The 25107-nt window shown below is 52.2% G+C and overlaps 2 protein-coding genes across 4 annotated transcripts in view; one reads left to right on the forward strand and one right to left on the reverse strand.

The window, feature by feature from the left end:
• ALOX5 (arachidonate 5-lipoxygenase) overlaps positions 1-8294 on the forward strand; it is a 64883-nt gene extending 56589 nt beyond the window's left edge. The window contains exons 7-13 of the mRNA XM_004387960.2: positions 2918-3121; positions 3759-3845; positions 5415-5593; positions 5911-6032; positions 6418-6518; positions 6896-7066; positions 7612-8294. Coding sequence (XP_004388017.1) covers positions 2918-3121; positions 3759-3845; positions 5415-5593; positions 5911-6032; positions 6418-6518; positions 6896-7066; positions 7612-7791 — 1044 coding nt within the window. The 3' untranslated portion in view covers positions 7792-8294. The remainder of the gene's footprint in view (positions 1-2917; positions 3122-3758; positions 3846-5414; positions 5594-5910; positions 6033-6417; positions 6519-6895; positions 7067-7611) is intronic.
• A 5256-nt stretch (positions 8295-13550) lies between these two features.
• The window catches only part of MARCHF8 (membrane associated ring-CH-type finger 8), a 177717-nt gene continuing 166160 nt past the window's right edge, over positions 13551-25107 (reverse strand). For 2 of the 3 annotated variants that reach the window (XM_023742085.1, XM_023742086.1), the window contains exons 4-7: positions 20221-20294; positions 17629-17809; positions 15597-15744; positions 13593-15186 (exon numbers count right to left, since the gene is read on the reverse strand). In XM_023742085.1, the coding sequence (XP_023597853.1) occupies positions 14882-15186; positions 15597-15744; positions 17629-17809; positions 20221-20294 (708 nt within the window). In that variant the 3' untranslated portion in view covers positions 13593-14881. Of the gene's footprint in view, positions 15187-15596; positions 15745-17628; positions 17810-19142; positions 19983-20220; positions 20295-25107 lie in introns of all 3 variants that reach the window. The other variant, XM_012558944.2, reaches the window with a different exon arrangement.

A 25107-nucleotide genomic window follows, 5' to 3' on the forward strand; every position in this document is an offset into this window, starting at 1 on the left:
AATTTTTTAAAAGCTATTAGAATTAACAAGTTCATTTAGCAAGGTGTCTAGTACATATACCTCTTGAAACAGCAATAGCTTTTCTCCATGCTAACAATAAAATACAATACCCCCCACACACAAAAAAAAAAACCTGTAAAATCATTTTAAAGGACGTAAAATGAAATCTCAACAAATACAGACATTATTTGATATTGAATAAGAAAATTTTGTATCATAAAAATTTCATTTCTACCAAATTTTATTGTACTAACTTAGCATACTTCCGATTAAATTTTCAATCAGGTTTTCTCTCTTTTCTTAATGAGGGAGTGAGAAGACCAAATAAAAGAATTTAAAGGTTAATAATGGAAAAAAATGTTCAAAGATTGTATAAAAAGTTTTGAAAAAGAAAAACACAGAGGGAGAGCTTCCTCTGCTGGATGTTAAGGATACTGTTAGGACACTATTCAAAGCAGATGGTTCTGCACAAGGACAGACACACAGATTAGTGGACAATGTATAAAGGGTCCCAGAAATAGACCCCTACATATAGGAATTTAATATATGACAAAAGCGATTGTTCGACTCAGTGGGAAAGAATGGTATTTCAATGGTGTTATCACAACTTCTCCATAGGAAGTCCTTGAGTGGGGTAAACAGTTAATGTACTCAGCTCCTAACCAAAAGGTTGGCTGTTCAAGTCCACCCAGAGGTGCCTTGGGAGAAATGCCTGGCAATCTACTTCCAAAAAATCAGCCACTGAAAACTCTATGGAGCACAGTTCTACTTTGACACAGATGTGGTGGCCATGAGTCAGAATCAACTTGATGGCAACTGGTTTTCATCACAACTTCTATGCATAAGGAAAAAATTAAATTGGACCCCTATGTCATGCCATTTACAAAAACAAAACTCCAGATAAAGATTTAAATGTAAAAAAAATTAAAAGAGAATTTAGGAAAACAAGGTATAATGTAGGGGTTATGGAGAGTTTTTAAAGCAAAAACCAGTAAGTTATAAAGGAAAAGATAGACATATTTGATTATATAAGTATTTTAATAATTGAATGATAAAATATAAAGTCCAAAGGCAAATGATAGACTGGGAAAAATAAATGCAACACACGTGGTAAAGGATGACTAACATATACAAATAACTTCTAACTTCTTCCTAATGATAAGCAAAAGACAAATATCCCAGGAGAAAAACAGGCTATTCACAGAAGAGGAAATATAAATGGATAGATGATCAACATGGAAAATCTCCCAGCCTCAACAGTAGTCAGGGCAATGCAAATTAAAGTAACAATGAGATATCACCTCTTGCCCCTCAGGTGGGCAAAAAATAGGGGTAACACCCAACCACTATCTAGGAAGGGGCTGGGGGGGTCATCGCCCGGGAACTGTTACAGCCAGGAGTGATGTTTGAGGTATTTCGTAACTGGATGGGCATGGCATCTGGCACCTGGGTGCAGCACCTGAGCAGGTCCCTGAGCACCTCCATGCCAGGTGCACCCTCTTGAGGTTCTGGATTGTTGGATCGATGGTTAGAGGGTCCTGGGAGCGGGGCTAGTGTATCCAGAGCAATTGGAGGGACACTCGAGGGGGCTCCAGGCCATGACTGCTCACCAGCTGTCTGGAAGTGTGGAAATGTTCTGACAGTTTGCACCACTGACCAGGTGTGCTCCAGCTGAATGAGCCTTTCTGAGAAGCAGTAGGGCACTATCTGTTCAAGTCAAAGATCCACATGCTCTTTGGCTCGGCAGCCTCTTCTCTGGTAACCCACTCAGTAGAAATAAACGCACTAATATGGAAGAGTACATGTACAAGGATGGTGGACGCAGCATTGTTTGTGAAAGCAAAAACAAAGAAACAAACAATCTTGAAAACAATCTGAAGGCCTGTCAACCCATAATTCTACCAACAGTCTCTTCAAGGCAATCTAGGCTTTTACTATCAAGCGCCTCAAAACTCTTCCAGCCCCTACCCACTACCCACTTCCAAAGCCCCTCTCATATTTTTAGGTATTTGTTACAGCAGTACCCCATTTCTGGTACCAAATTCTGCCTTAGTTTCCTACGGCTGCCGCAGCAAAACACCACAAAGTGGGTGGCTCCTAACACAGAAATTTACTGTCTCACAGTTCTGGAGGACAGGAGTCCAAAATCAGGGTGTCACCATGCTGATTCCTTCTGAGGCTCTGAGGGACAGTGTGTTCCACGCCTCTCTCCTGGCTTCTGGTGACAGCCAGCCATCCTTGGCATTCCCCAAGGCTTGTGTCACTCCTGTCTCTGCCTCCATCTTCACGTAGCCATCTGCCCTCTGTGTGTCCCTCTGTCTGTCCTCCTTTTTTCTACTCCACATGCCTCACATTACTGATAACATCTTCAAAGACTCATGTCCGAACAAGGTCATGTTCACAGGTACCAGGAGTCGGGACTTGACCATATCTTTTGGGGGGACACAATTCAATCCATAACAGAGAGCGTAACAGAAGCAGTCAGAGAAGTGGGAGGAAACGAGGAGGGAGCAGGGGAAGGAAGGCAAGAGAGGAGAAGGTAGGCTCTGGTAAAGAAGACGGGAGTTCCATCTTGTTTCAGAATGTGGAAGACCACGTGAACACACCTTAAGCACCTTGCCGATGCCTTCATGCTGTCTTATCCCATCCCTGTAATAATGAGTGATTATGGTCCCCATATTTAAAGATGATGAAGCCGGAGCTCAGAAAGGCTCAGTGAGTTGTCCAGGGTCACGCAGGTAGTGAGTGATGGAGCGGGGACCTGGGCCCTCTGCCCTCCTCCACCCTCCTCTCATGATTGGACAGTCACCACCGAATGAATTTAGATTCTTCTGGGATTTCCTGAGAGGCCAGGCTCTCCAACAGCTATAGTGTAGACTGAAATATTGCGATGCATTTTCTTTCTCCAATGTATCAGCTCAACCAAGTCCCAGGAGACAAGAACCCCATTTTTCTCCCTTCGGATGCAAAATATGACTGGCTTCTGGCCAAAATCTGGGTGCGTTCCAGTGACTTCCACGTCCACCAGACCATCACCCACCTTCTGCGCACACATCTGGTATCTGAGGTTTTTGGCATAGCCATGTACCGCCAGCTGCCTGCTGTGCATCCCATCTTCAAGGTACAGCAAGCACTGTTTCACCTGATGGGGAGCGCATCCTGGTACACAGGGCAGGGGGAAGGAGGGAGCCACGAAGGACCCCTGAAAGTTGCCTCCCCTTCACCCGGGGCTACCTGAGGAAGACAGCAGCTCCCAGCTGAGCAGATTTTGAAGAGGCACACAAGTTCAATCTGGCTGTAGAATAATCACAGGTGGTGGCCCCCACTGGCCCTGCCCTTCCCTCTTTCCAAGTTCTACTGGCATTGACTACTGGGGTGACCACAGGCTTTGGGCTAAAGATAACCTCTATGTGCCTCAGTTTCCTCATATGTAAAACAGATGAGGTCCCCGATGAGGCAGTACCCTGCCACGTCGATCACTGTGAGGATAAAACTAACTAATAACTGCAGAGCATTTAAACAGTGCCTGGCACATAGTGGAGCACTATGCAGGTGTTCGCTATTATCAGTTACTCTTGTTAAGCATCAACACTGTGTCCTCCGGGCCTCCAGCAGCTAGTTACTCAGTCACGATGTCAGCATTGTCACCCTTGACTTCTCTCCACAGTGGACCTGGTGGGGTGGGTGCTGAGGGTCCCTGGGGTACTCTGGTCAGGAGGCCCTGGCCAGGTCCTCTCTGAGGGGCTTCTTCCCACCAGCTCCTGGTGGCCCACGTGCGGTTCACCATCGCCATCAACACGAAGGCCCGTGAGCAGCTCATTTGTGAGTACGGCCTCTTTGACAAGGTAGGTGCCCCCTGCCCCGGGCCCTGGAGAGCCCTGTCTGGCTGGCACCCTCTCCTCCTCAGAATCTCGTTGGCCTCTATCCATGACCAGGAGACCAGGTCCCTAGTCCTCACAATGGCGGAGGCCTGGGAAGAGTGAAGGGGTGGAGGCTGTGTTCAGAGTGGTGGCCCCCAGCTCTGCGGCCAGTCTCCCAAGCCTTTGACCCAGGCGCTGAAGGAGCTCTCCTCTCCCAAGTACACAGCATGCTCCCCAGTCACCTTCAGCCCCTCCCTCTCCTCATGACCCATTGAGCTCTTATGAATGGGACCCCTCCCCTTCGGCCCCACTGATGTGCTTCTGCCCTGGACCTGCCCCTCACTCTGCACCCAGCGCCCCCCTCTGCCCTTCCCAGGCCCTCCATGCTCCCACCACTCTCTGCTCAGCAGGGAATCAGGTCCCTACTCACCCCTCAAGTTCTCTCAGTACCCCACCCCGTTTTGACTCCCCTACCACCTTACCAGGCGTGGACCCTCACATGAGCCCTCAACCCTGACCCTCCTCTCCCACGTCAATTAGTGGACCAGGCCACAAAGTCAGTATGGTTAAGCCATATATTTGATGCAGGCGACAAAACCCAACTGAGACCAGCTGAAGCTGGAAAGGAGATGGCCTCATGTACTTGGGAATGACGGGTGGAGGGAGCCTCAGATCAGCATGAACCAGGAACTCAAATACTGTCCCCAAGGCACATGTGCTCTTTGTCTCTTTCAGTCCTGATGGCTGCATTCTCTCCAGCCGCAGGCAGCTTTCCCCACAGGGCTCGGGAGATGGGGACCTGGTCACAGATGTTCCCGTTAGTGACCTTCATCTCCCAGGGGTAAAACCACACAGAAAATACCGAGTAACAGCTTTGGTCCTGCATGAGTCACACGGCCACCATGGACCAATCTCTGGTACCCCAGCACCCAAGTTGTCCCCTGAGAATTCCATGGGCTGTCTGCTCAGCCCCACTGTGTGCGTGTGTGTGTGTGTGTGTCTTAGCAGCTGGAAGGGGGACCCAGATCCCACTGTGCATCTCGCCAGGCTTCCCCTGAGCACACCACCGCAGGCCCTCAGCAGTGTGTATGGTCCTTGAGGCCTGCCATCTATTCTCTCCTTTAGCCCAAAGAGCAGACCTGTGAGACCAGAGCGCAGACTCGGGGTACCTTTGTGCCTGGGGACCAGAATAGGCCTGAGGGCCTCACCTAGCCAGGCCCAGCCAGTGCTGGGATCCCACAGTCTGCACGCCTCGAGAGGGGAGCTCGCTCTCCCCTGCAACTGCCCCCTACTCTGCCAACATCTGGTCATTTCAACACCTTCCATCATTCTGGTCTAAAGATGCTTCCCTGTAGCATCTTCCTCTGGCTGCCTTGGCATCTCGGCCACCCTGAGTCTTCACTGAGCTAAACATTCTTCCTGCCCCACTTTGCAGGGCCTGCCCCCCTGCATTCCTGGCCGCCCCGCTGCCCTGTACAGTTTCTCATGGATGCAGGGGTGAGCTGTGGGCTGGGAGACAGCCTCAGCTCATGACGCACTCTCCCTCCATCCCAGGCCAATGCCACAGGGGGCGGTGGGCACGTGCAGTTGGTGCATCGGGCCATGCAGGAGCTGACCTACATCTCCCTGTGCTTCCCCGAGGCCATCAAGGCCCGGGGCATGGACAGCACAGAGGACATTCCCTACTACTTCTACCGGGACGACGGGCTGCTGGTGTGGGAAGCAATTAAGAAGTGAGTGTGTGCCGGGGGCAGGAGTAGGGCAGGAATGGGAGGGGGTGCTCTATGGAACAAGAGCAGAGGTGGTCCCGGAGGAGGGGCTGGCATGGGCATGGGGAGGCAGGCCGGGTGCCTCAGTGACTCTGGCAGGGGCCTGGCTCCGTTACCAGGGCACTGATGGAGTAATGGAGGCATTGATTGAGGGGGTGGGGTCCTGAGTCTGGACCTTAAGGAGTAAGTGATGGGGGATGGGCCCTGGCTCCCTGTGGGCACAACTCTGGAGACCCTGGCTGGGTCATCCACTCCCAGCCGGGCCCTCACCCCTGAGCCAGGTTCACAGCTGAGGTGATAGGCATCTACTACGAGAGTGACCAGGTGGTGGAGGAGGACCAGGAACTACAGGATTTCGTGAAGGACGTTTATGTGTACGGCCTGCGGGGCAGGAAGGCCTCAGGTGAGAGCCACACCCACTTACTCTCTGGCTCTCTCTTCTGCTCTTCCCTGCACCTCTGACCTTTCCTTGGGCAATGCTGGCCCTCAGCATCGCCCTTGCTGCTGCGTGCTGTGGCCTGAGCGTCCGGGGGTACTCTGCCCACCGGTATGCCTCATGGGGTCTGCCCAGCGGACACAGCTTCCGAAAGCCCCTGAGAGCGGGGTCAGAATCATCAGAAAGCTGGCCCGGGACTCTGTCCCCTCCCATCCACGCCCGCCCCCAGCGTTTCTTGTCCACTCCTGAGCCCTCCCGCACTGTGCCAGGGGCCCAGGCACAGGGCATGTGCTGCTCAGCCGTCCCTCAACTGGGAGGAGAGGGCCTCAGCCGGCCCTGGTTCCCGCCCTAGGCTTCCCCAGTTCCATCAAGACCAGGGAGATGCTGTCAGAGTACCTGACGGTGGTGATCTTCACCGCCTCAGCCCAGCACGCGGCAGTGAACTTCAGCCAGGTAAGGGACGGGGAGGACCCTCTGAAGGGGCAGACCCCTCTGGGCCCGAAATTGCCAGGGTCACCTGTACCCGCTCCTGAGGCGGAGCTGGGGGACGGCCCACCAGGCCCACCGGGCCTCAGTTGTCCTGGCCGGACGGGGGCGCTGAGAAAGCTGCGGGACCTCGCGCAGCCTCAGGGGAGGGATTCGGGTGCCCAGCACGACTCGGCGGGCTAAGGGCCGGGGTTAAGGCTGGAGAGGGGAGGGTGGGGCGGAGGGAGCCCCTTCGGGCAGAGGGCGGCCGAGGCCAGTTGTGCCTCTCTGACGGCGGGCGAACGAAGTGGCCGCAGAGGGCAGTAGCCATCGGCGCCCACGCGTGTTCGCGGCTGTCCCGGCAGTACGACTGGTGCTCCTGGATCCCGAACGCGCCCTCAACCATGCGGGCCCCGCCTCCCACGGCCAAGGGCGTGGTCACCATCGAGCAGATTGTGGAGACGCTGCCGGACCGCGGCCGCTCCTGCTGGCATCTGGGCGCAGTGTGGGCGCTGAGCCAGTTCCAGGAGAACGAGGTGAGGCCCAGGCAGAGGCGGCCGCCCGCGCCCTTCCTTGGTGGGGCGCGAGGTGGGTGGGGAGCGGGCTGGGGACCCTGCAGGAGCATGTTGCTGCCCAGTGTAAGCTGATCCCTCCACGTCAGGTGTGACTCAGGGCCAGGAATCCTGATCTCCAAGGCCCTGGGAGGGGCCCAGAGGGGCAGGCAGGACAGCAGAGGGCTCAGCTCCACTGCTGTCAGCGCCAGCGTGACACAGGGCACACCCACGCTCAGCTGTCCACTAAGCTTTCATGTGGTTTTCCCCTGACTCCTAGAGGTAACCACCACGCACGCCCTGGTGTTCCCAGGTGTAGATGAGGCCCACTGCAGACTTCCTTGTGGAAAGCGGTTCCAGGGGCACGTGGTCCCCGGGCACTCGTGGTGGGGGGCAGAGGGTGGAGATGGGAAGGGGAAGAGATGTACTCTCCCTCGCGCCCTGAGCCATGTTCCCTGGAGGTGAGCACAAGGCCTGTGAGTCTGTGGCCTTGTCACAGATTAATCTGTCTGTCCCTGTTGGGGTCTCAGCTGTTCCTGGGCATGTATCCGGAGGAGCATTTCATTGAGAAGCCTGTGAAGGAGGCCATGGCCCGATTCCGCAAGAACCTCGACACCATCGTCAGCGTGATTGCAGAGCGCAACAAGGAGAAGAAGCTGCCCTATTATTACTTGTCTCCCGACCGGATTCCCAACAGCGTGGCCATCTGAGTGGCCCAGCGGTGCCAGGCCTCACTCTGGAAAGTCCCGCTTCTCGAGGCTGGCCTTGGTACCCAGACTCCAGGGCAGGCCTCCTGTGCAGCTTGCCCCTCAGGCCCGCCATGATTCCTGGGAATTGCGCTCAGGCGGATTTGCTGTAAACCAAAGGCTCCCCAGGGGCATCACCTTGCAGCAAAGCTGTTTCCCCCACTTACTCCTCTATCTTTTGTGAATCTCAGACTTTGTTCAAAGTGCTTACACACCCCAGGGAACCCTCCTGCACAGAGCAGGCCCGTGAGGCTTCCTGTCCTGTGCCCAGCTCAGTGTCTACACCAGGTAGCGACAGCACATCAGGCTGACAGATGCCTGTTCATGTTAGAAACATTTTTTTTTCTGTTCTGTTTATGCTTATAGCAGGCGCCCAAATAAATTCCTGTTGGATGAATTAAGAATCGGCTGTCATAAAAATAAAGTTCACTTAAAACACGTTTCTTTCCACATGCTGTGTTCCAGTCACCCCAGATTGCTCACACACACCCCCCTCCACAAAAACCGACAAACACCATTATGATTCCACCTGGACAGAACCCTCACCCCCACCTGAGTGGCGATGGGGGATGACCCTCCATCACAACTTTCCAGGGAGCTGCAGCCCCGCCTCCCCACCTGCTCCCCCCACCTGTAACTGCTCCCCCTGCGGCAGACCCCCAGACCTTGGAAATTCTGTGGACGCCCTTCACTCCCTGGCTACACAGGCTGGGCCTTGTTGACTTTGGATATTTGGCCATGACCATGGGACTTGGGGAACCCCCACTCGGAGGACACCAGCAGGACCACCTCACTCAGGGCTTCTGAACAAGGAACAGTCCTCAATCCCCCAAGCTACCTTTGAAGGGGATGTCAGGTCAGCCCCATTCCACAGATGAGGCAACTGAAGCTCAGAAGACCCAGAGCCCACGGGAGGCTGCATGGCCTGTGGAGAACTGAGCCTAGCCCAGACGGTGGCACTGTTCAGGGTGAGGCCAGTCTCCCTGCTCCCGGAACGCCAAGTCCTCCCTTGCTTTCTCCATCTTAAATAGGGCCAGGAGCCCAGCAATCCCCACCAAGTCCTTAGAGCCTGGGCCTCCCCAGGGCTGAATGCAGAGGGGTGGGGGGAAATTGGTGGCATTCCTTCCCAGACACACCAGGAATTGGTGGGTGGGCGTGGAAGGAGAGCCCGGATTGAGTCGGGGGCTGAGGTTTACTCCCGGCCCTTCAGTGACTCGGAGTCCTAGGGCCTCAGTTTCCTTGGCTATAAGAGATCAGAGCAGACCAGCTATTCTTGACAGTGGGTGAGAGATACGGACATCGCAATTCTTCAGCTCTGTCAGTGTAGCAGGGAAGCAGCCACAAAGTGTAAATAAATGGACATGGACTGTGCCGATAAAAACTGCTCACAAGAAGAGGTGCTGCCATAAGCAGCCATTTGTCAGGCCCTGGGGGCAAGTCACATGGCAGGCCAGCTGACGCCTCCATCACTTTGTGGCCAGAGCCAAAGGGCAGAAAGGCCTGTGGGCAACATCACCCCAAGCCTGCCTGTGCAAGACCCCACTTGGTGCCTCTTCAGCCAAACTCAGAACTCACTGGGTCCCCAAGGTGCAGAGGCCCCTGTCAGGCAGGCACCTCCTTTTCACTCCTTCTCGAGCCCCACCCTCCTCACCACTCCCTCCAACCAGTTAGCTGAGTTCTGGGGCACATCACACGCTAGAGGCCCCGAGAGCTCGTCAGTGCAGCGGTGGCCAGAGGAGTCTCTGCCATGGCCATGGCTCCGAAGGTATTAGACAAAGAGGCACTTGGCAACACCTGCTGGAGCTTAGCTGCCGTATCCCAGCAGCCCACTGCCATAACTGCGGGAAGAACTCTCCCAGCTCACCCCGCGTACGATTAACCGGGCAATGCTTGCCCCCCTCTTCACCCCATCTGACCTATGCCGAGCATACAGACACGAGTAGCAGGGCACTGCCCTACTCAGGGCAGCCATCAGCAAGCAGCCCAGAGACACAGTCGGGCAAAGCTGTCGACAGCTACTGTGCTCCCTTACCGGGAAGGCCCAACAGTCATGCTGCCTGACACACACTGACCTGTAGTCTGGCTCCTCTGCGGCTGGGGAGCACTGAACAAATAATTTATGAGGATCAGCACAAAGTCGGTTCCTGTGAGGCGGCAGTTAAAGATGTCCCAAATGTCCAACTTTTCCAAACTAATGTCCCAGTCCGTCATCTCTAACATCAACAACTCCTCCGCCCCCGCAGTACTTTCCCTCCCATCTTTGGGTTCAGTAATTTGCTGCAATGTCTCACAGAACTCACGAAAAGTATCTCAGGAAAATGGCTCACGTGGTTGTGGAGGCTGGCAAGTCCCAAATCTGTGGGTCAGGCGTCAGGCTGGAGGCTCCTCCCAGCCCACAGGGCTGCGGGGGCTGATGAACCCGAACCAGCACCTGAGACAACAGGCTGATGGCTCACAATGCTGTGGAAGCTGGTGAAATCAGGTCAGACGACAGGCTGATGGCTCACAAGGCTGTGGAAGCTGGTGAAATCAGGTCAGACGACAGGCTGATGGCTCACAAGGCTGTGGAAGCTGGTGAAATCAGGTCAGACGACAGGCTGATGGCTCACAAGGCTGTGGAAGCTGGTGAAATCAGGTCAGACGACAGGCTGATGGCTCACAAGGCTGTGGAAGCTGGTGAAATCAGGTCAGACGACAGGCTGATGGCTCACAAGGCTGTGGAAGCTGGTGAAATCAGGTCAGACGACAGGCTGATGGCTCACAAGGCTGTGGAAGCTGGTGAAATCAGGTCAGACGACAGGCTGCTGCCTCAAGGGGCTGTGGGAGCTGGTAAAATCAGGTCAGACAACAGGCTGCTGGCTCAAGGGGCTGTGGGAGCTGGTAAATCCCAGAATCGGCAGGCCACACTGGCTGCTGGCTCAAGGTCCAAGAACCAGAAGTCAGATGATCAGGAACCAGATGTGGGATCCAAAGTGAGAGAGAGCAAACTTCCTCAGAACATTCATATACATTTAATGCAGACTACACCCTCAAGAAAACTACTCCCATTTGAGAAGGCAGTGACTTGAGTCACTCCCTCTAGTAAGGTGGTGATTCAAGATACATCCCTAATCCTGCCTCATTAACACAACCACAGGCATAGAGGCTAGGATTCACATTACAGAATGGGGGATAATTACATCAGATCACAAAATGGAGGACAACCATACAATACCGGGAATCATGGCCTAGCCAAGTTGACACACAACCCCAAAGATCAGAGGTTTCAAACACCTTATTTGCATAGTCCCCCCCAATCACTGTGAGCGAGTCACAAAGACCATGTCTAGAAAAACCATATTAAGTAATTCAGTGTACCCACCAGAGCGCAAGGCGAGACCAAGTGGTTGAAACAAACACACCTGTGTGGAACACCTGTTTTCACACCTTCCAGGCCTCCCACCACCCAGCATGGGGCTAGCCTTCCTCCCTGGCAGGGGCAGCCAGGGGTAAGGAGACACCTCTAGAGGTTGCATTATTTGCTTTCCAGATGTGAAGCCAGAGAACCTGCAGAGGTCAAAGCCACTGGAGTACCCACCACCATGCCCAGGGTCCTTGCAGGAAAACAGTCCCATGCAAAACTCCTTTTTAAAGAAATGCTTTATTGCTGCAATTAGACATCCCCATGTATAGCACAACCAACCATCTGTACAAAGAATTTTCAAGTGGTAATACTGAGAAAGAGTGAGCATACACAAAAGGATAGAAAACTAGACATTCAGATAACTGGAAACGTTCTAAGAAAAATTACAAATGTGAAGTGCTTTTTAGAAACTACACCACATAAGCCAGTGTAAATTTGGTTTTTATTAACAATCAACTTTCTATAAACATTGCATCTAAATAGGTGATCAGCTGCACAGCTTGAACAATGACTTCCAAAATGAAGATAAGGACTTCCATTTCCCTGTGTTTCAGTCTTTCCTTGGGCTAGAGGCAGAAGCTGCGTATTTCAAACTAAATTCAAAAGGGAAAGTATTTCAAACGTGTATTTGCATCGACAACGTTGTGGTTCCTTCTCTCCTGAACCAGACCACACTCCCCAGTGGCCCCGGCCACAGCTCCTGCAGCCTGCCCACAAGGGAGAAGACGCAGCTCCCAGACTTGCAAAGATCCCATGAGGCTCTTGAACGGGCTCAGCTGCCTGGGGCCCGTCCATCTCTGGTGAGGTAGGTGCGCTGGCAGGTTTGGAAAGAAGGCCAAACTAGATTGAGAGGAGCGAGCCAGAGCAAAAAAGAAGACTCGGTAAAGGCCTGCAGTGGGAAAAGCTCTTTCACGGGGTTCCCAGGAATGTCTAGCATTAAATCTGAACGCATAAACCAAACGACTGCTCCAAACGAAATCAGAAGCACCCTAGTTCTACCGTGACTTCTCGGGGAGCACAGGCCAAATCGGGAAGAGGCAGCTTCCCTCTCGCCCTGCTGGGCCCACAAGCACCAGTCCTCCGGGCCCTGAGACCTGCAGGCTGACCCAGGTTCTAGAAGGTCCAGCCAGCTGCCATCTGGGATGTGCACATGGTGCATAGCCATCCTCCCACTAAGGCCAGGCGCAAGAAGAGGGGGATCTGGGGAACAGGGACCAGAGGAAGGCCCGGCAGGCCTGCTGCTATGACCAGACAGCAGTGCCGCACAACATGCAAGGCCTGGGGACGTCACTTTGGCGGGTAAAACGAGAGCCGGGGTGGGGCGGGACTGACAGGTCAGAACTCAAACGCAGCCTGCAAAAAAGAGAAAGGCAGCAGCTGGTGCGTCATCTCAGCAGAGGAAACGACATGGGCGGCACTGCCTGTAGGCAGGGGACTGGCGGAGCGAGGCCTGCAGTGAGGGGATGGTGTTCGGCCTTCCTGGAAAGAAGGGAGAGGGCTCTGCATACGGATGTCTGGGTGTGGGTGACAGATAACACAGTCACGGTCTAAAGGCAGGCAGCCCGGGAGACACCCCTACCTCAGCACATCTCCCTCCACACGGGGGCCTCTGTGCTTTCCAAGTTCAGCACAGGGGTTTCTCGGGGAGTGGGCAGGTGAGAGCCACACTTAAAAATCACACTGGACCTTCACCTGACTGCTCCCTTGCTGCTGGAGCGAGACAGGGACAATGTGCAGAAGCAGGGCCGTGCCTGGGCAGTTCCTAAGGGGCCTGGGCAGGACAGATGTGGGATTCCACTCACCTGAGTGGACAGCCTGCAACTGCCTGGCATCACTGGGCTGAAGAGGGGCACAGGTAACTGCAATTTGGGGCACAGTGAACACAGGCATGGGCTGGATATGACCTGGGAGACAGAGAGGGCAGATGACCCATTTCCAGGGGTCAGCCTGTGACAGCTGGACAGTGCCTGCCTGGCCACAGGGAGGCCACCGCAGGGAACCTCCACAGACTGGGCGGAGCCAGGGTCCCACTGTAGCAGACACCAGGGTGGGAAGATGCAGTGGTGCCAGCCTGCCATCACATGCCCTCGCTGGGAGCTGAGAGACCCCTTGGCCCCCTCCTGGCCTTCAAAACGACTCCAAATCTGAAAAGCAAATGAGCCATCCTGTTCTGTTAAGATGAGCAGGTGCCTGTGGCTCAGTGAGGTTGCAGGCGGGACCCCAGGCACCTCGCCCACGTGGGCCAGCTCGTGTCCGACGTCAGCCACAAGCTCTGCTGCCTTGGAGCTACCGCTGCCTGTACTGCAAAACTGAGCTTCCAAAAACAGAAGTTTAAGCAGCCTTTTTTAAGGAACAAAGGCCATTTGATGGTAGCGATCTGTGTTTGTAAACCCTGACGACAGAACAGACCCATAGCCGGCTGGGGCCCTCACAGGATCCTCTCTCCTCAGTCTGGTTAAGGCAGTGAAGGGCTGGGTGGGTGGCTGGGGAGTGGCCAGGGGCCAGGGCAGCCCATCCACTTCTCTGCAGTGGGCAGTGACCTCACAGCCCCTGCCAGGCACACCTGCAGAAGCTGGCCAAGGCGGGCAGGCAGGTACACAGATCAGGACGGGCACTCTTACTCTTTCGTGGGAATCTGGCACACGCTGGCACGATCTCTCTCTAAAGGAGTATTTTTAAAACACTCAATTTTGTTCTAATTATTCACTTCCTTTCCTTCCATTTAGATCTCAAAAAGCTCTTTTTCAATGCTGACAAAAAGGAACAAACGGGGCAAGCCTCTAAGATAAGAACTCCCTAAAACAGGTTCAAAACCACAGGAACTATGCTCCAATTGCCACGTGACATCCATCATTCCCACGAAGCCTGGTAAGAAAAAGTCTCAGGCTCATCTGTAGATTATAATCACACGTTTGTTTTATGTGCACTGAGGGATGTCATGTATGTTAGAATTCATAAGGCAGAAAGGGTTTTTCACACTATAATGCAAAAGAGATAGTACGGTCTAACAAAGGGAACATTTCTAAATGAGACATTCTTTTAAGTTTCAATCCCACTGGACACGTATTACAAAATAAAGGCTTTCTTTTGTAAAGTGCTGTTTGCTCAGTGGCTCGCTCGCCTCCCCATGGAGCACCTGCTCCCCTGTCTGCTTGGGAGAAACGGCAGGAGCAGCATCTGCAGGGGCAGGGAGGCCACGGTCTGTGTTTGGGGGGCTGTCTCTACCCCATCTTCTGGGCTCTCCTTACTGAGTACAGAAATCCTCCCATCCTGGGCAGACATTCCTAAAGCCTCATGCAGGGATAGCCGCTGACTGGAAGGGGCTGCTCCCCAGGGCCTGGGCCCCACCCTTCTCCTGCTCTTCCCTCAGCCTCGGCCCTTCATTCTCTCACCGGCCCAAGAACACGACCGGGAACTCAGCCAGCCCCACCTCCCATGTCATGGGGTCTTCCACGTTCCCTGCCCATCAGGCATATGGCAGAGGTGGATGGCCAACAGGAGGGCTTTCCAGAAGGTTCATTAAGGAGGATTTAGAAAAAGAGAAGCCATTAAAAATAGCCACCTGCCCATTCTACGCTAGTAAAGGACATAAGAAAAGGTACACAGCTGGCAGTAAACAATCTCCTTCAGCTCCTGGTGACGTCCAGACAGTCACACTTCGACAATGGTTGCCCCAGTGTCCTCAGGTTCTGTGCAACAGGAAGAGTTTGTGTCGGAATGACAGGCCCCAGGGCCATCTCTGTTTTCAAAGTTGGGCTCTGTTAGTGCAGACTTTTCAAAAATATTCTTTTTGCTTGTTTCTGGACAGTTCTGAACATAGATTACTCTATTATAAGCCTTGAGTCTCTTCCACAATTGTACATATACTTTGCACTGAACATACATAAAAAGAAGTCCTCCAGTGAAGCCGATAGCCACAACCACCAATTTAGTCCAAAAGGGCCACTCAAGGGCTCCTAGAAAAGAAAAAACCTGGTCAGCCTATCAGCAGCAGATCTTGTTTAAGACCTGAAGTAAATAAGCTAAACCTTCTAAATTTCCCGTAACCGGTGGATTCTTAACTCATCAAATCTTGCTGCGGCAAAGGAGGGGTGGAAGACAGCATCCGCTCCCCTTCCACTCTTCCAGGAGGTGGTTCTGGAGACTCCTGACGCTCTGGCTGTTGATCTGACTGGGTTTCGAAAACTACCACCACAGCAAGAGAAATATCCAAGAGGGGCACCTGGTGCCTCCTAATGACGTCCCCTTCAGAAATGCAGACACTGAAGGTCTGACCTGCAAAGCCATGGGGAATGAAGCTCCACCCTCACGGTCCCAGGACGTGACCCAGACTCTGGGCCGAGCTCATGTCCATCCAGACACGTACCTGTTGCCTGCCCCTGCTTGATCTCCTCGGCAGTACGGTCAATGAGCACGTATAAGGACCAGACCACACAAGTGATGGCAATCACGTGAAAGGTGACTGAGCACATGATCTTCCTGCGCTCGCTGCTGCTCATCTGGAGCTTCTCCCACTGGGAAGACAACAGAGCACAGTGTGAGGCTCGGGCTCCCTGCAGACAGGGGCTAAGACGTGGGGAGAGCTCTGCAGATGGTAAGACTGCCTTCCTCCCCTCCTCCCCTCTTCCAAGCTAGATGAATCTCCCCAAACACCCAAAGTCATTCTCTTTAAACCACTTGGCTTCACCCAGGTGCCAAGCACTGGCATTCTGCTGGCAGCCAACCTTCTATGCAATGAAAAGAAGCTGGGGTTGATGAGCCATGAACTATCACCAGCAATCCCCCTTCTGCTTACTCTTGCAATGAGAAATCAAAGGCCTGATAATAAACACTTGGCCCCAGACCCAGCGGCCACACTAAGTCACTGTGACGTGCTGACTGGCATGGTAAGGGGAAGCGGAGGGTGATGAAGCCACAGCACACCAGCGATGGTGACACTCCACTTGGAAAGTGAACGGCACAAGGAGCTCACTCTTCAGTCCTCTGCTATGGGCAGCAACAGCTTGGAAGCGATGCTAAGAGCTCCTGGTACAAGCAGCCTCTGCCAGTCTCACCTCCTCTAGGAGCTCATTAACTTACTCCAAATAGCCAGAGTTTCTTTTTCATTTACTGGTTTCCGAATCAGAAGAAACACATAAAGGTAGAGAGAAAGAACAAAGTGTAAACACTCCACATTTCCTTTGCCAACCCTAGTCACGGCCTCTTTCCAGATGGGTTCTCTGCAGGATAAACTGAAAATAGAGCCTCGTGGATTATCTACACTGGTCGAAGGCCACAGGGCTCGCTTGAGAGATTAGCATAGAGTAGGTACTCAATAAATTATAAGGCTTTTATTGGGCAAAACATTTCTACGTAGTTTGTGCCTGCCTTCTTAGCAGCCAGAGTGCTTCCTATGATGATTTTACAACATCTTCATTTGCTTTCCTGCCTAAAATGCAGTCCATGCCTCAGTCTCCCCGGCTCCCTCACCTCCCGCTGTTTTCCTAAGACACACTCAGTTCAGTCCTTTCACACTCCCCCAAGATCCTCACTCACCTCTTTTTGGCATATGCTTTTCTCCAAAGACAACTTGACCTCTCTAAAGTCCCTTTGCTTTGGCTCTAAATCCCACTGATCTTTCAAGAACTGCTTCAAAACCCCAACATTCTACGCCGCTACACCACTCCACGTCCCGGCACTCTAGCGCGCCGGGACCACTCCCTACTCTGAACGTCTGACGTGCTCCACCACCACACCACTTAGCCCTGTACTGTTACCTGACTCTGTGATTCACCCTGCAATTCACATATTAAGCTCTTGAGACGGGAACACGTTCTCTACTCTCCACACAGAACCTCACATGCTAGGTGCACAGAGGAAGCTACTGAAGAGATAGTATTTAGACAGCAGGTGAGCACCACTGACAAAGCTGCTCTCGACGAGGGCTGGGTTGCACGTCACGTCTGTGGTTTCTTTCTGTTCCCGGTCCCACCCTCCCATCCTACAAATACAAATCACAGGTATATACCATAAGTTTCCCACGTGCTTCACTGTGCTAAGTGCTGGGGATCTCCAGTATATGGTCCCAAATGGAGAGGGACCATACGATCAACAGTTAATACACATAAAGTTAAATGCTAACTAAGACGTCACAAAACATTCTGGGGTCAAGGACAAACGACTGACAGACAACCCAGCAGTCTAGTGTACCGGAAAAAGAAAACTCCACGACTGAACGGCTAGAAAGAGCTTCTTCCTGAGGGGGACCTGGAACTCAGCACAGCAGAGAGCAACGACCTTGACAACAGAGTGGACACACCCGTCCCTACTTCTAAAAGAAAGCAGTATTAGGGTCTCCCCGGGTCCCAGACCCTAACTCTCCCAGGGACAGTCACATCAGGGAGGGTCTTCCCACGTACTTTCCGCAGAGGCTTCAGCCTGGTCTCCATGACAAACTCATACTTGCACAGCTCACAGCACCGCGTGTCAGAGCTCTTGATCCACTGCTGCAGGCAGGCCTGGTGCACGAAGTGCAGGCTCCCGGTGCAGTGGCACGGGGTGATCAGGGGGCTGTCGTCATCACCCTCACAGTGGCAGATCCTGTGTTGGGGGGAAACCGGTTGTTACAAGGAGAACACCACTATGGGGAAGATGACGAGTCAGTGGAAAGCCTATCGCCCCAGAGGAAATTTTCAGAAACACACCACGTAAGTGACTACAAGCACAAAAACACACAAACACAAATGAGAACAAATGCTACGAACTAAGCACTTCTAGCTTACCGCACCAACATGGAAAGTCTGGATGGCACTTGGCAATGGAGAGGAAAACATGGTATAAGAAGTGACAAAGCAGTCATTGTTGGTAAGACCTAAGAACTTTGTTGAAAGATGAATTTAAGGCAACATGGAAGTATTTTCCAAAACGTTTAAGATGTTAAAACAACTAGAGGAAAAATTTCAACGTAAAACAAAACCTCCCAACAGTACCACAGTGACTTAAGAAGACGATGAGACGTGACTGTCAGCTGTAATCGCTGACCCCACCCTCACACACAGCACAACTAGCATCTCTGTTCTTGCCCAGGAGGAGACAAAGAAACCACAGCATCTCTGCTGGACCTAAACAACTCACATTACAAGCTGCTGGGATTTCACCTTTTTTCCATAGCAGTAAGTGGAAATTAATTTAAAACCGTTATTTCCAAGGGCGCGTGCAGCAGGATGTCACAACTAACCTCAAGGAATTGAACAGGCTTTTGAGAAACAGAAGGGTATTTTCTGGAAGCTGAAAACAGGTAGGGACACTAGTCCTGAGAGAAGCCGGCCCGGCTCTCCGGCAGCTTGTCTCTGAGGGGTTTCCGATCCAATCATGAGAAACAGTAACAGCTGGAGCTGAGGAGGGTCACTGAGGAAAGGTCAGAAAGAATGGCAGAGGAGTGGTGACAGAGAATGGATTCTGGAGGATTTGGGAAGATGAGGAAGGACAGTGACGCTAAGACTCGGGCCGAGGGGGCTGCACTCACGCCTGCTCCACACACCTGCCCCATCACAGGGAACACAGGTAAAACGAGGCTGGGAGGGATGGCAAAATGAAAACGCTTAATGTCTGGACAATCAAGCTGGAAAGCTGGAGACACTATTTTCTTTCTTCCAATTTCTTTATGCAAAGCCCACCTATTTTTAGTGGAGAAGCGTCAGCTTGGCCTTTAATATGTGTAGCTTCTTCCTCTTTTATCATCAGTGAAACTATCCTGGAACCCATGTCATAAAAACCGGCTTTTCAGATTATACCAAAACTCCCGTCTCCTGGAGGAAACTACCCACAATTGCCCATTGCTTCGCTTTCCTGAAACTTCACATATTAAAGCAAGATGAGACTAGGGAGGTGCGGGAAGCAGAGATGGCCCAACGGTGGTTCTTGGCACACCAACCTGCAGGCATCCCCTGATGTGGACCCAGGAGATATGGGGGGACGCCGTTCTGAGAGGGGAGAAGGGCAGTCCAGGTCGCTGTCCTTCTCCACTGAGCAGAGGGGTGCCCGCAGGTCCCGGCTCTTCAGCTCTGCGGACACACTGTCCTCAAAGACGTCGTCATCCCCCACGTCATCGGAACAGAAGCCCGCGCTCGCCGCCAGCCCGCTGGAGGACTTGGCCGTGTGCCGGCGGGCAGCGCAGCCCTCCAGCTCGCGGAGCCTGTGCAGGCTGCTGGCACTCGGGCCGAGCGGGAAGAGGTACCGCAGCAGTCGTCTGCTCCTGGACAGGGCCTCACCATCTGCTTTCTCTTCCAAAAGCGGGACGCGGATGCTCCCCTTGCCAGCTTCCGCCTCTGAAGCAGGTGAATGATTGGCAGAAAGGGATGAAACACAAGAATATCTGGAATTGCCGAGAGGTTTTTGATGCAGCGTTCTCTTTTCTCTGTGATGGAACCTACTAATCCTGAGACACGGCTCTTGAGAGAAGAGCAACTTCCCTTCAGAACAAGTCCTTTCCACATAGTCAAAACTTCCCATGGTGTCCTGGGCCTTCTCGCCCATATCATTTAGGGATTTTGAGAACTTCAGTGTTCTTCCGGCTTTGGTATCCCTAGCAGGCCTCAAGGCCTGGGCCCATTCTGAACCACAGAGGTGTCTCCTGGATGCCTGTGATGTGTCTTTACAGATAACTGTCACAGTGAGCCCTGGAGTCAGGGAACTCTGGCAGGGAGGCGCTTTCAAGACAACAGCAGACTGCACGGGACTGTGGTGACAACACTCAGAAAGCACTGCACTGGAACTGCATGCAGAACAGTGGGATAAAGCACAGGAAGTGAGAACAATTTTAGAGAGAACAGACATCAAAGTGGAGAAGTGAGACTAGCGTGGTAACTTGGTGAGCAAACAGCACATACAACTGGGGCCAACACTTCAGATCAAAGGCGTGTTGATCAAGCAAATGGAAAACCAGAGAGTCCCCAGATGCCAGTGCTTATTTCTGGATGCACAGTCACAACAGCCCCTGAAGCGGAGGTTACCTGCAGATGTCCTGATTGGATGGTGTAGCAGAGGGGCGGGAGAAGGCAGACGCCGTCGACGGGGGACTCCCAGCCTGCAACGACAGTTCCAGTCAGTGTTGGGAGGAAGCCCAGAACATCTACTACTTCTTAATACTTCATGAGTAACATGCATCTGCTGAGTATTCGGTCCCTACAAGTCCAGACAAAACAAAGCAAACACCACCCTTTTCGTCTTCTGCATGGGGAAGTACGGCTATAAGAACCTAGGCCAAGGAATCTTTGCAACAGCGGAACACCCAGTAACTAGGTTCACTTCCTACAGCACCTACAATTAATGAGTTCGTAGATAAGTCAGAAAGCGAGTACTGTGGTTCCCCAGCATACTCGTACTAGTTCCCAAGACAATCCTGACCAGGCTAGCAGGACCCGAAAGCTTCTCTCCCACCTCATGGCCTTGCAGCGGCCATGCTCTGCTCCCCAGGGCCTTGCAGCAGCCATGCTCTGCTCCCCGGAGCCTCGCTACCCTGTCAGAGCTCTCAGCACAGAGGGCAGACCAACTGACTACAGGACTGCTGAGCCACGGATCAAGCAGGGGCCTAGGAGAGGACTAGGCACAGACACTCCCAAGATGTCTAGGCTTGGGATTCTGAATGAAAAAGAACAATCGAGAAAATTTAGAGAATCGCGTAATTAGCAAGAGCACTTAAATTTGAAAGAACATATAGCAAGAGGTCCTGAGATAGGGCAGGGCCTCTGAGGGGTCATGAACAAGTCGAGTTACATAGAAGCTCAAGGAGGTTGAACCGGGGACACAGAGAGAAGCTGAATTCCGCTGCCAGCAGAACCTGGAGCTTCGGATGCCAGACAACCGCTAGAGGGCCCCCGAACTTCCTACTGCGGCCTCTGCGAGACACTGCCTGGGCCTCATCAAGATGACTCCAGAGTTTCCATGCCCTCACAGACCCGGAAGTATGCATATGAAATGCCTCCTTCCCCCGTAAGAGAGGTAGCCTGGGGATCGTGGGGAGGCTCTGGGGGCTCCCTCTGGATAACTGACTCAGAGCACTGTTCTAATGTGGCTGTTACCAAGAGGAAGAACCCAGGGCCTCCCCACCTTCCCCAGGCCCCCTCAGATGGCCTTGGGTCTGCTCCTGGAAGAAGGTGGAGGCCCACCTGGTCCACAATTCCCCTGGCGAAGGCCTGCCACCCACTCTTGCTAAGCCTCACCCCGAGGCTGCACTCATCCTCACCCTCCCAGCTACAGAATGGCTGAAATCGCTCAGCCACCTGAACAGGCACAACACTGCCACAAGGGCCGGCTTCCCCCACTGCAAACCCACCAGCTGGAGAGAGCCAAGATGAGCAGCTCAACTGCAGTGTTCAGGGACCGTGCTGTTCCTGCTCCCCAACAGAGACTGATAACATTGTCAATCCAACTCTACCCAAGAAGTTATTTCTCATCGAGCTGCCTGCTAAAATCAAGTAGCATCACTCACTTACCCCATCTTTTAAGTCACTGAAGAACCCACACTTATTTTCTGACTGAATGTGCCTGTGAATACTGAGTATGTATTCTCTAAAGATATTACCGATCAGAGTTCTTATGAATCCAGGGCTGAAAGCCATCCTCCGTGTCCCCCAGCAGCCCCCATCCCGGGATGCATCGCTGGTTCCTCTGCCCCCAAATCTGGCAAAGGCTATGCTTTTTTGATCCCTGAAGATGAGCCCATAGGCCCTTTGGTATCAAGAAGCTGACTGAGGGTGACCACAACTTAAAAACAACCACAGAACAGCTGCTGTGGCATCCACTCTGACTCACGGCAGCCCATGTGTGTCAGAGTAGACTGGTGCTCCACAGGGTTTTCAATAGCTGACTTTTCTGAAGTAGATCACTAGGTCTTTCCTCCACGGCACCTCTGGGTGGACTCAAACCTCCGACCGTTCACATGAAGTCCCGAAACACCTACCACTGCCAGTCCTAACAACATTCTAAGACTGACAGCCTCCTTGAACTTCTTTTGTTCCTTTACTTCTGAAGGTGACACCTCGCCCCACTTGGGAGCCCTTTCTGAAGACCCTTTCCTAGGCCTTATTCCTTAAGAAGCCTGTCCTCAGAGCCTTACGCTGGGTAAAAATACCAACAGTAACAGTCAGGACCCTGGGTGATGCTGTGGACCTCAGGGGCTGAGAGTGGCCCTTTCTGAGCATGTCTAGCCAGGGCAGGAACCAAAGTGTCTGCTCTCTCGGGGTCTTTTCTCCTGTGCTGACAAAGCAAACACACCCAAACTCCAGGGCAACCAAATCCTTGTCAGCCACTCAGCTGACAACGGCATTACTTCAAAGAAGAAAACATTTCCAATTTGTTACAGCTGATAGTGAGATTACATATAAAATTACCACTAAAGTATACACACCCATGTGAACCTACCCAGTGGCTCCACGGGAGAAAGACCTGGCAATCTCGTCCTGTAAAGATTACAGCCAAGACAACCCTATGGGGCAGTCCTACTCTGTCACATGGGGTTGCTATGAGTTGGAACTGACTCAACAGCAGCTAACCACAACGTGATTTACTAGAATTTATATTTTTACAAATGAGTATTAAGACTCAAACATAATTATTAAATAGGTCTTATACAGAAATTTAAGATTTTTTTTTCCCTACAAAGTAAGTCATTAAAGAAGCAGAAAGGAAATGAGTGTTCCCCCCTCTGTACAAGAATTCCTGCCACATGAACTCAGTGGACACCACAGCTGTGGATCTGATTCCTAGAAGGGCCACTGGAAGGAGGGAAGGCTCTGCGGAGCTCACCCTTGCGTACCATGATCCCTGTGCATGAGATCACAGAGGTTCCCTAATGAAACTCACCTCCCCTCTGACAATGCTAAGTTCACTGAGCCCTGTGACCCTGGATATTAGTCAAGGTTAAGAAATCCCCCAGAGGCGGGGCCAAGATGGCAGAGTAGTCAGACACTTCCGGTGGACCCTCTTACAACAAAGACCCAAAAAAACAAGTGAATTGATTATATATGGTTATCTGGGAGCCCTGAACATCAAACGCAAAGTTGAGGAACCAGACTGAGTGGCAGGGGAGGGAGAGACGGTTCGGAAGCAGTGAGGAGTTGCCAGACCTGACCCCGCAAGAGCCTGAGCCCTTCAGGTCTGATAAGCTTGGGGGTGAGCGGTGAGGCAGGCAAGTAGCCGTGCTCGGGAGGCGTGTTTTCCACACCAGGAGAAACCCAGCACAAGAAACTCTACATGGCCAACCAGAACCAGTGAGAAGCAGACCTGGATCTGCAAAAGATAAGTAATTGCATACGGCAGATCAATAACACCCCCCGTAGGGAGAAACCTCTCTCCCATTTACCTCCCCACTCTCTGCTCTGCACTGGGTCCTGGACCGGCTTCAGCAATTGCTGAGTCCCCTGAGCTGGAAGTAGGATCCATAACATGCCCAGAGCCATTCTCCCAGCCTTGGAGAGTTCACAAATTAACAAACAGGGGCAAAACTAAACTGCAGGCTCCCCTAAGCCAGGAACCCAGGGTAGGCACAGGTCCTTTGCCTGGGCACAGGCATAAGGGATCCACAGACTGTGAGTGCCTTTCCCCCTGCAGAGACTTGTGTGGGCCCATTTCAGCAGCATAGGCCCTCATTACCGCAGTACAGCAGGGTATATACCAGAACTCTAACTTCAACTGTTTCAGCTGTGAAGTGGCAGGTTCTTGACATTTGACACTGCTCTGCCCATTAAGCAGGGTCTTTACCTACCCACATCAGGGGCGTGAGGACTGGTGACTCCACCCATGCCACCTAGCCACCTGACAGAGGGGCCAATGAATAAGAGGTGCCCCCCAGTCCTTACAGCCAACAGCATTAGGTGCTCACAATCCGGCTGCAAAACCTACCCACCCACCCGCTCTAGGGAACAGGGACATACCTTCCTCCTGGACACTCGGGGATGGCCGTCAGCCCCCTGCCTTGCTCAGAGGGTGTCGCCCTGCTGCAGCCAGATGCCTGTGCCTACACCAATCACCCATGCCTGTCTAGGACTGTAGGTGAGAGCCTACACCACACACATGGTGGGTACCTACCTCGGCACCAGAGCTGAATCCACAGAGGAGTGGGTGGACTCCTGAGCTCACATACCTAGTAAAAGATCTAACCACCTGGTGACAGGACATTAGAGCATCAGAGGTGCCAATGATCAAACTAGCTCATAAAACCAGCATATCAAAACAAAACAAGAAGCTAGGACACAGTAAACAAACACAAAATAAATAAACAGAGTAACTTATTGATGCTCCGAGACAACAGTCAATAACAAATCACATAAAGAGGCAATCCATGATGGCTTCAGCAAGCTCCCAAAATAAAGAATCTAGAAATTTTCTAGAGGAGGAAAATTTCTTGGAATTACTGGAGGCAGAATACAAAAGATTAATATACAGAACTCTTCAAGAAATTAGGAAGGAAATTAAGCAAAACGCAGAACACGCAACAGAGGAAATTAAAAAGATTAGAGAGGAGCATAATGACAAATTTAACAGGCTGCAAGAATCCATAGAGACACAGCAATCAGAAATCCAGAAGATTAACAATAAAATTTCAGAATTAGACAACTCAATAGAAAGTCACAGAAGTAGAACTGAGGCAATGGAAGTCACAATTAGTGAGACTAAAGATAAAGCACTTGACACCAACTTATTTGAGGAAAAATCAGATAAAAGGATTAAAAAAAATGAAGAATCCCTAAGAATTATGTGGGAATCTATCAAGAGGAATAACCTACAGTGAGTGGAGTACCAGAACAAGGGGTGGGGGGGCGGATAACAGAAAATACAGAAAGAATTGTTGAAGATTTATTGGCAGAAAACTTCCCTGATATCGTGAAAGATGAGAAGAT

This window comes from Trichechus manatus, unplaced genomic scaffold (assembly GCF_000243295.1).
Source record: "Trichechus manatus latirostris isolate Lorelei unplaced genomic scaffold, TriManLat1.0 scaffold00200, whole genome shotgun sequence".
Taxonomy (NCBI): Eukaryota; Metazoa; Chordata; class Mammalia; order Sirenia; family Trichechidae; genus Trichechus; species Trichechus manatus.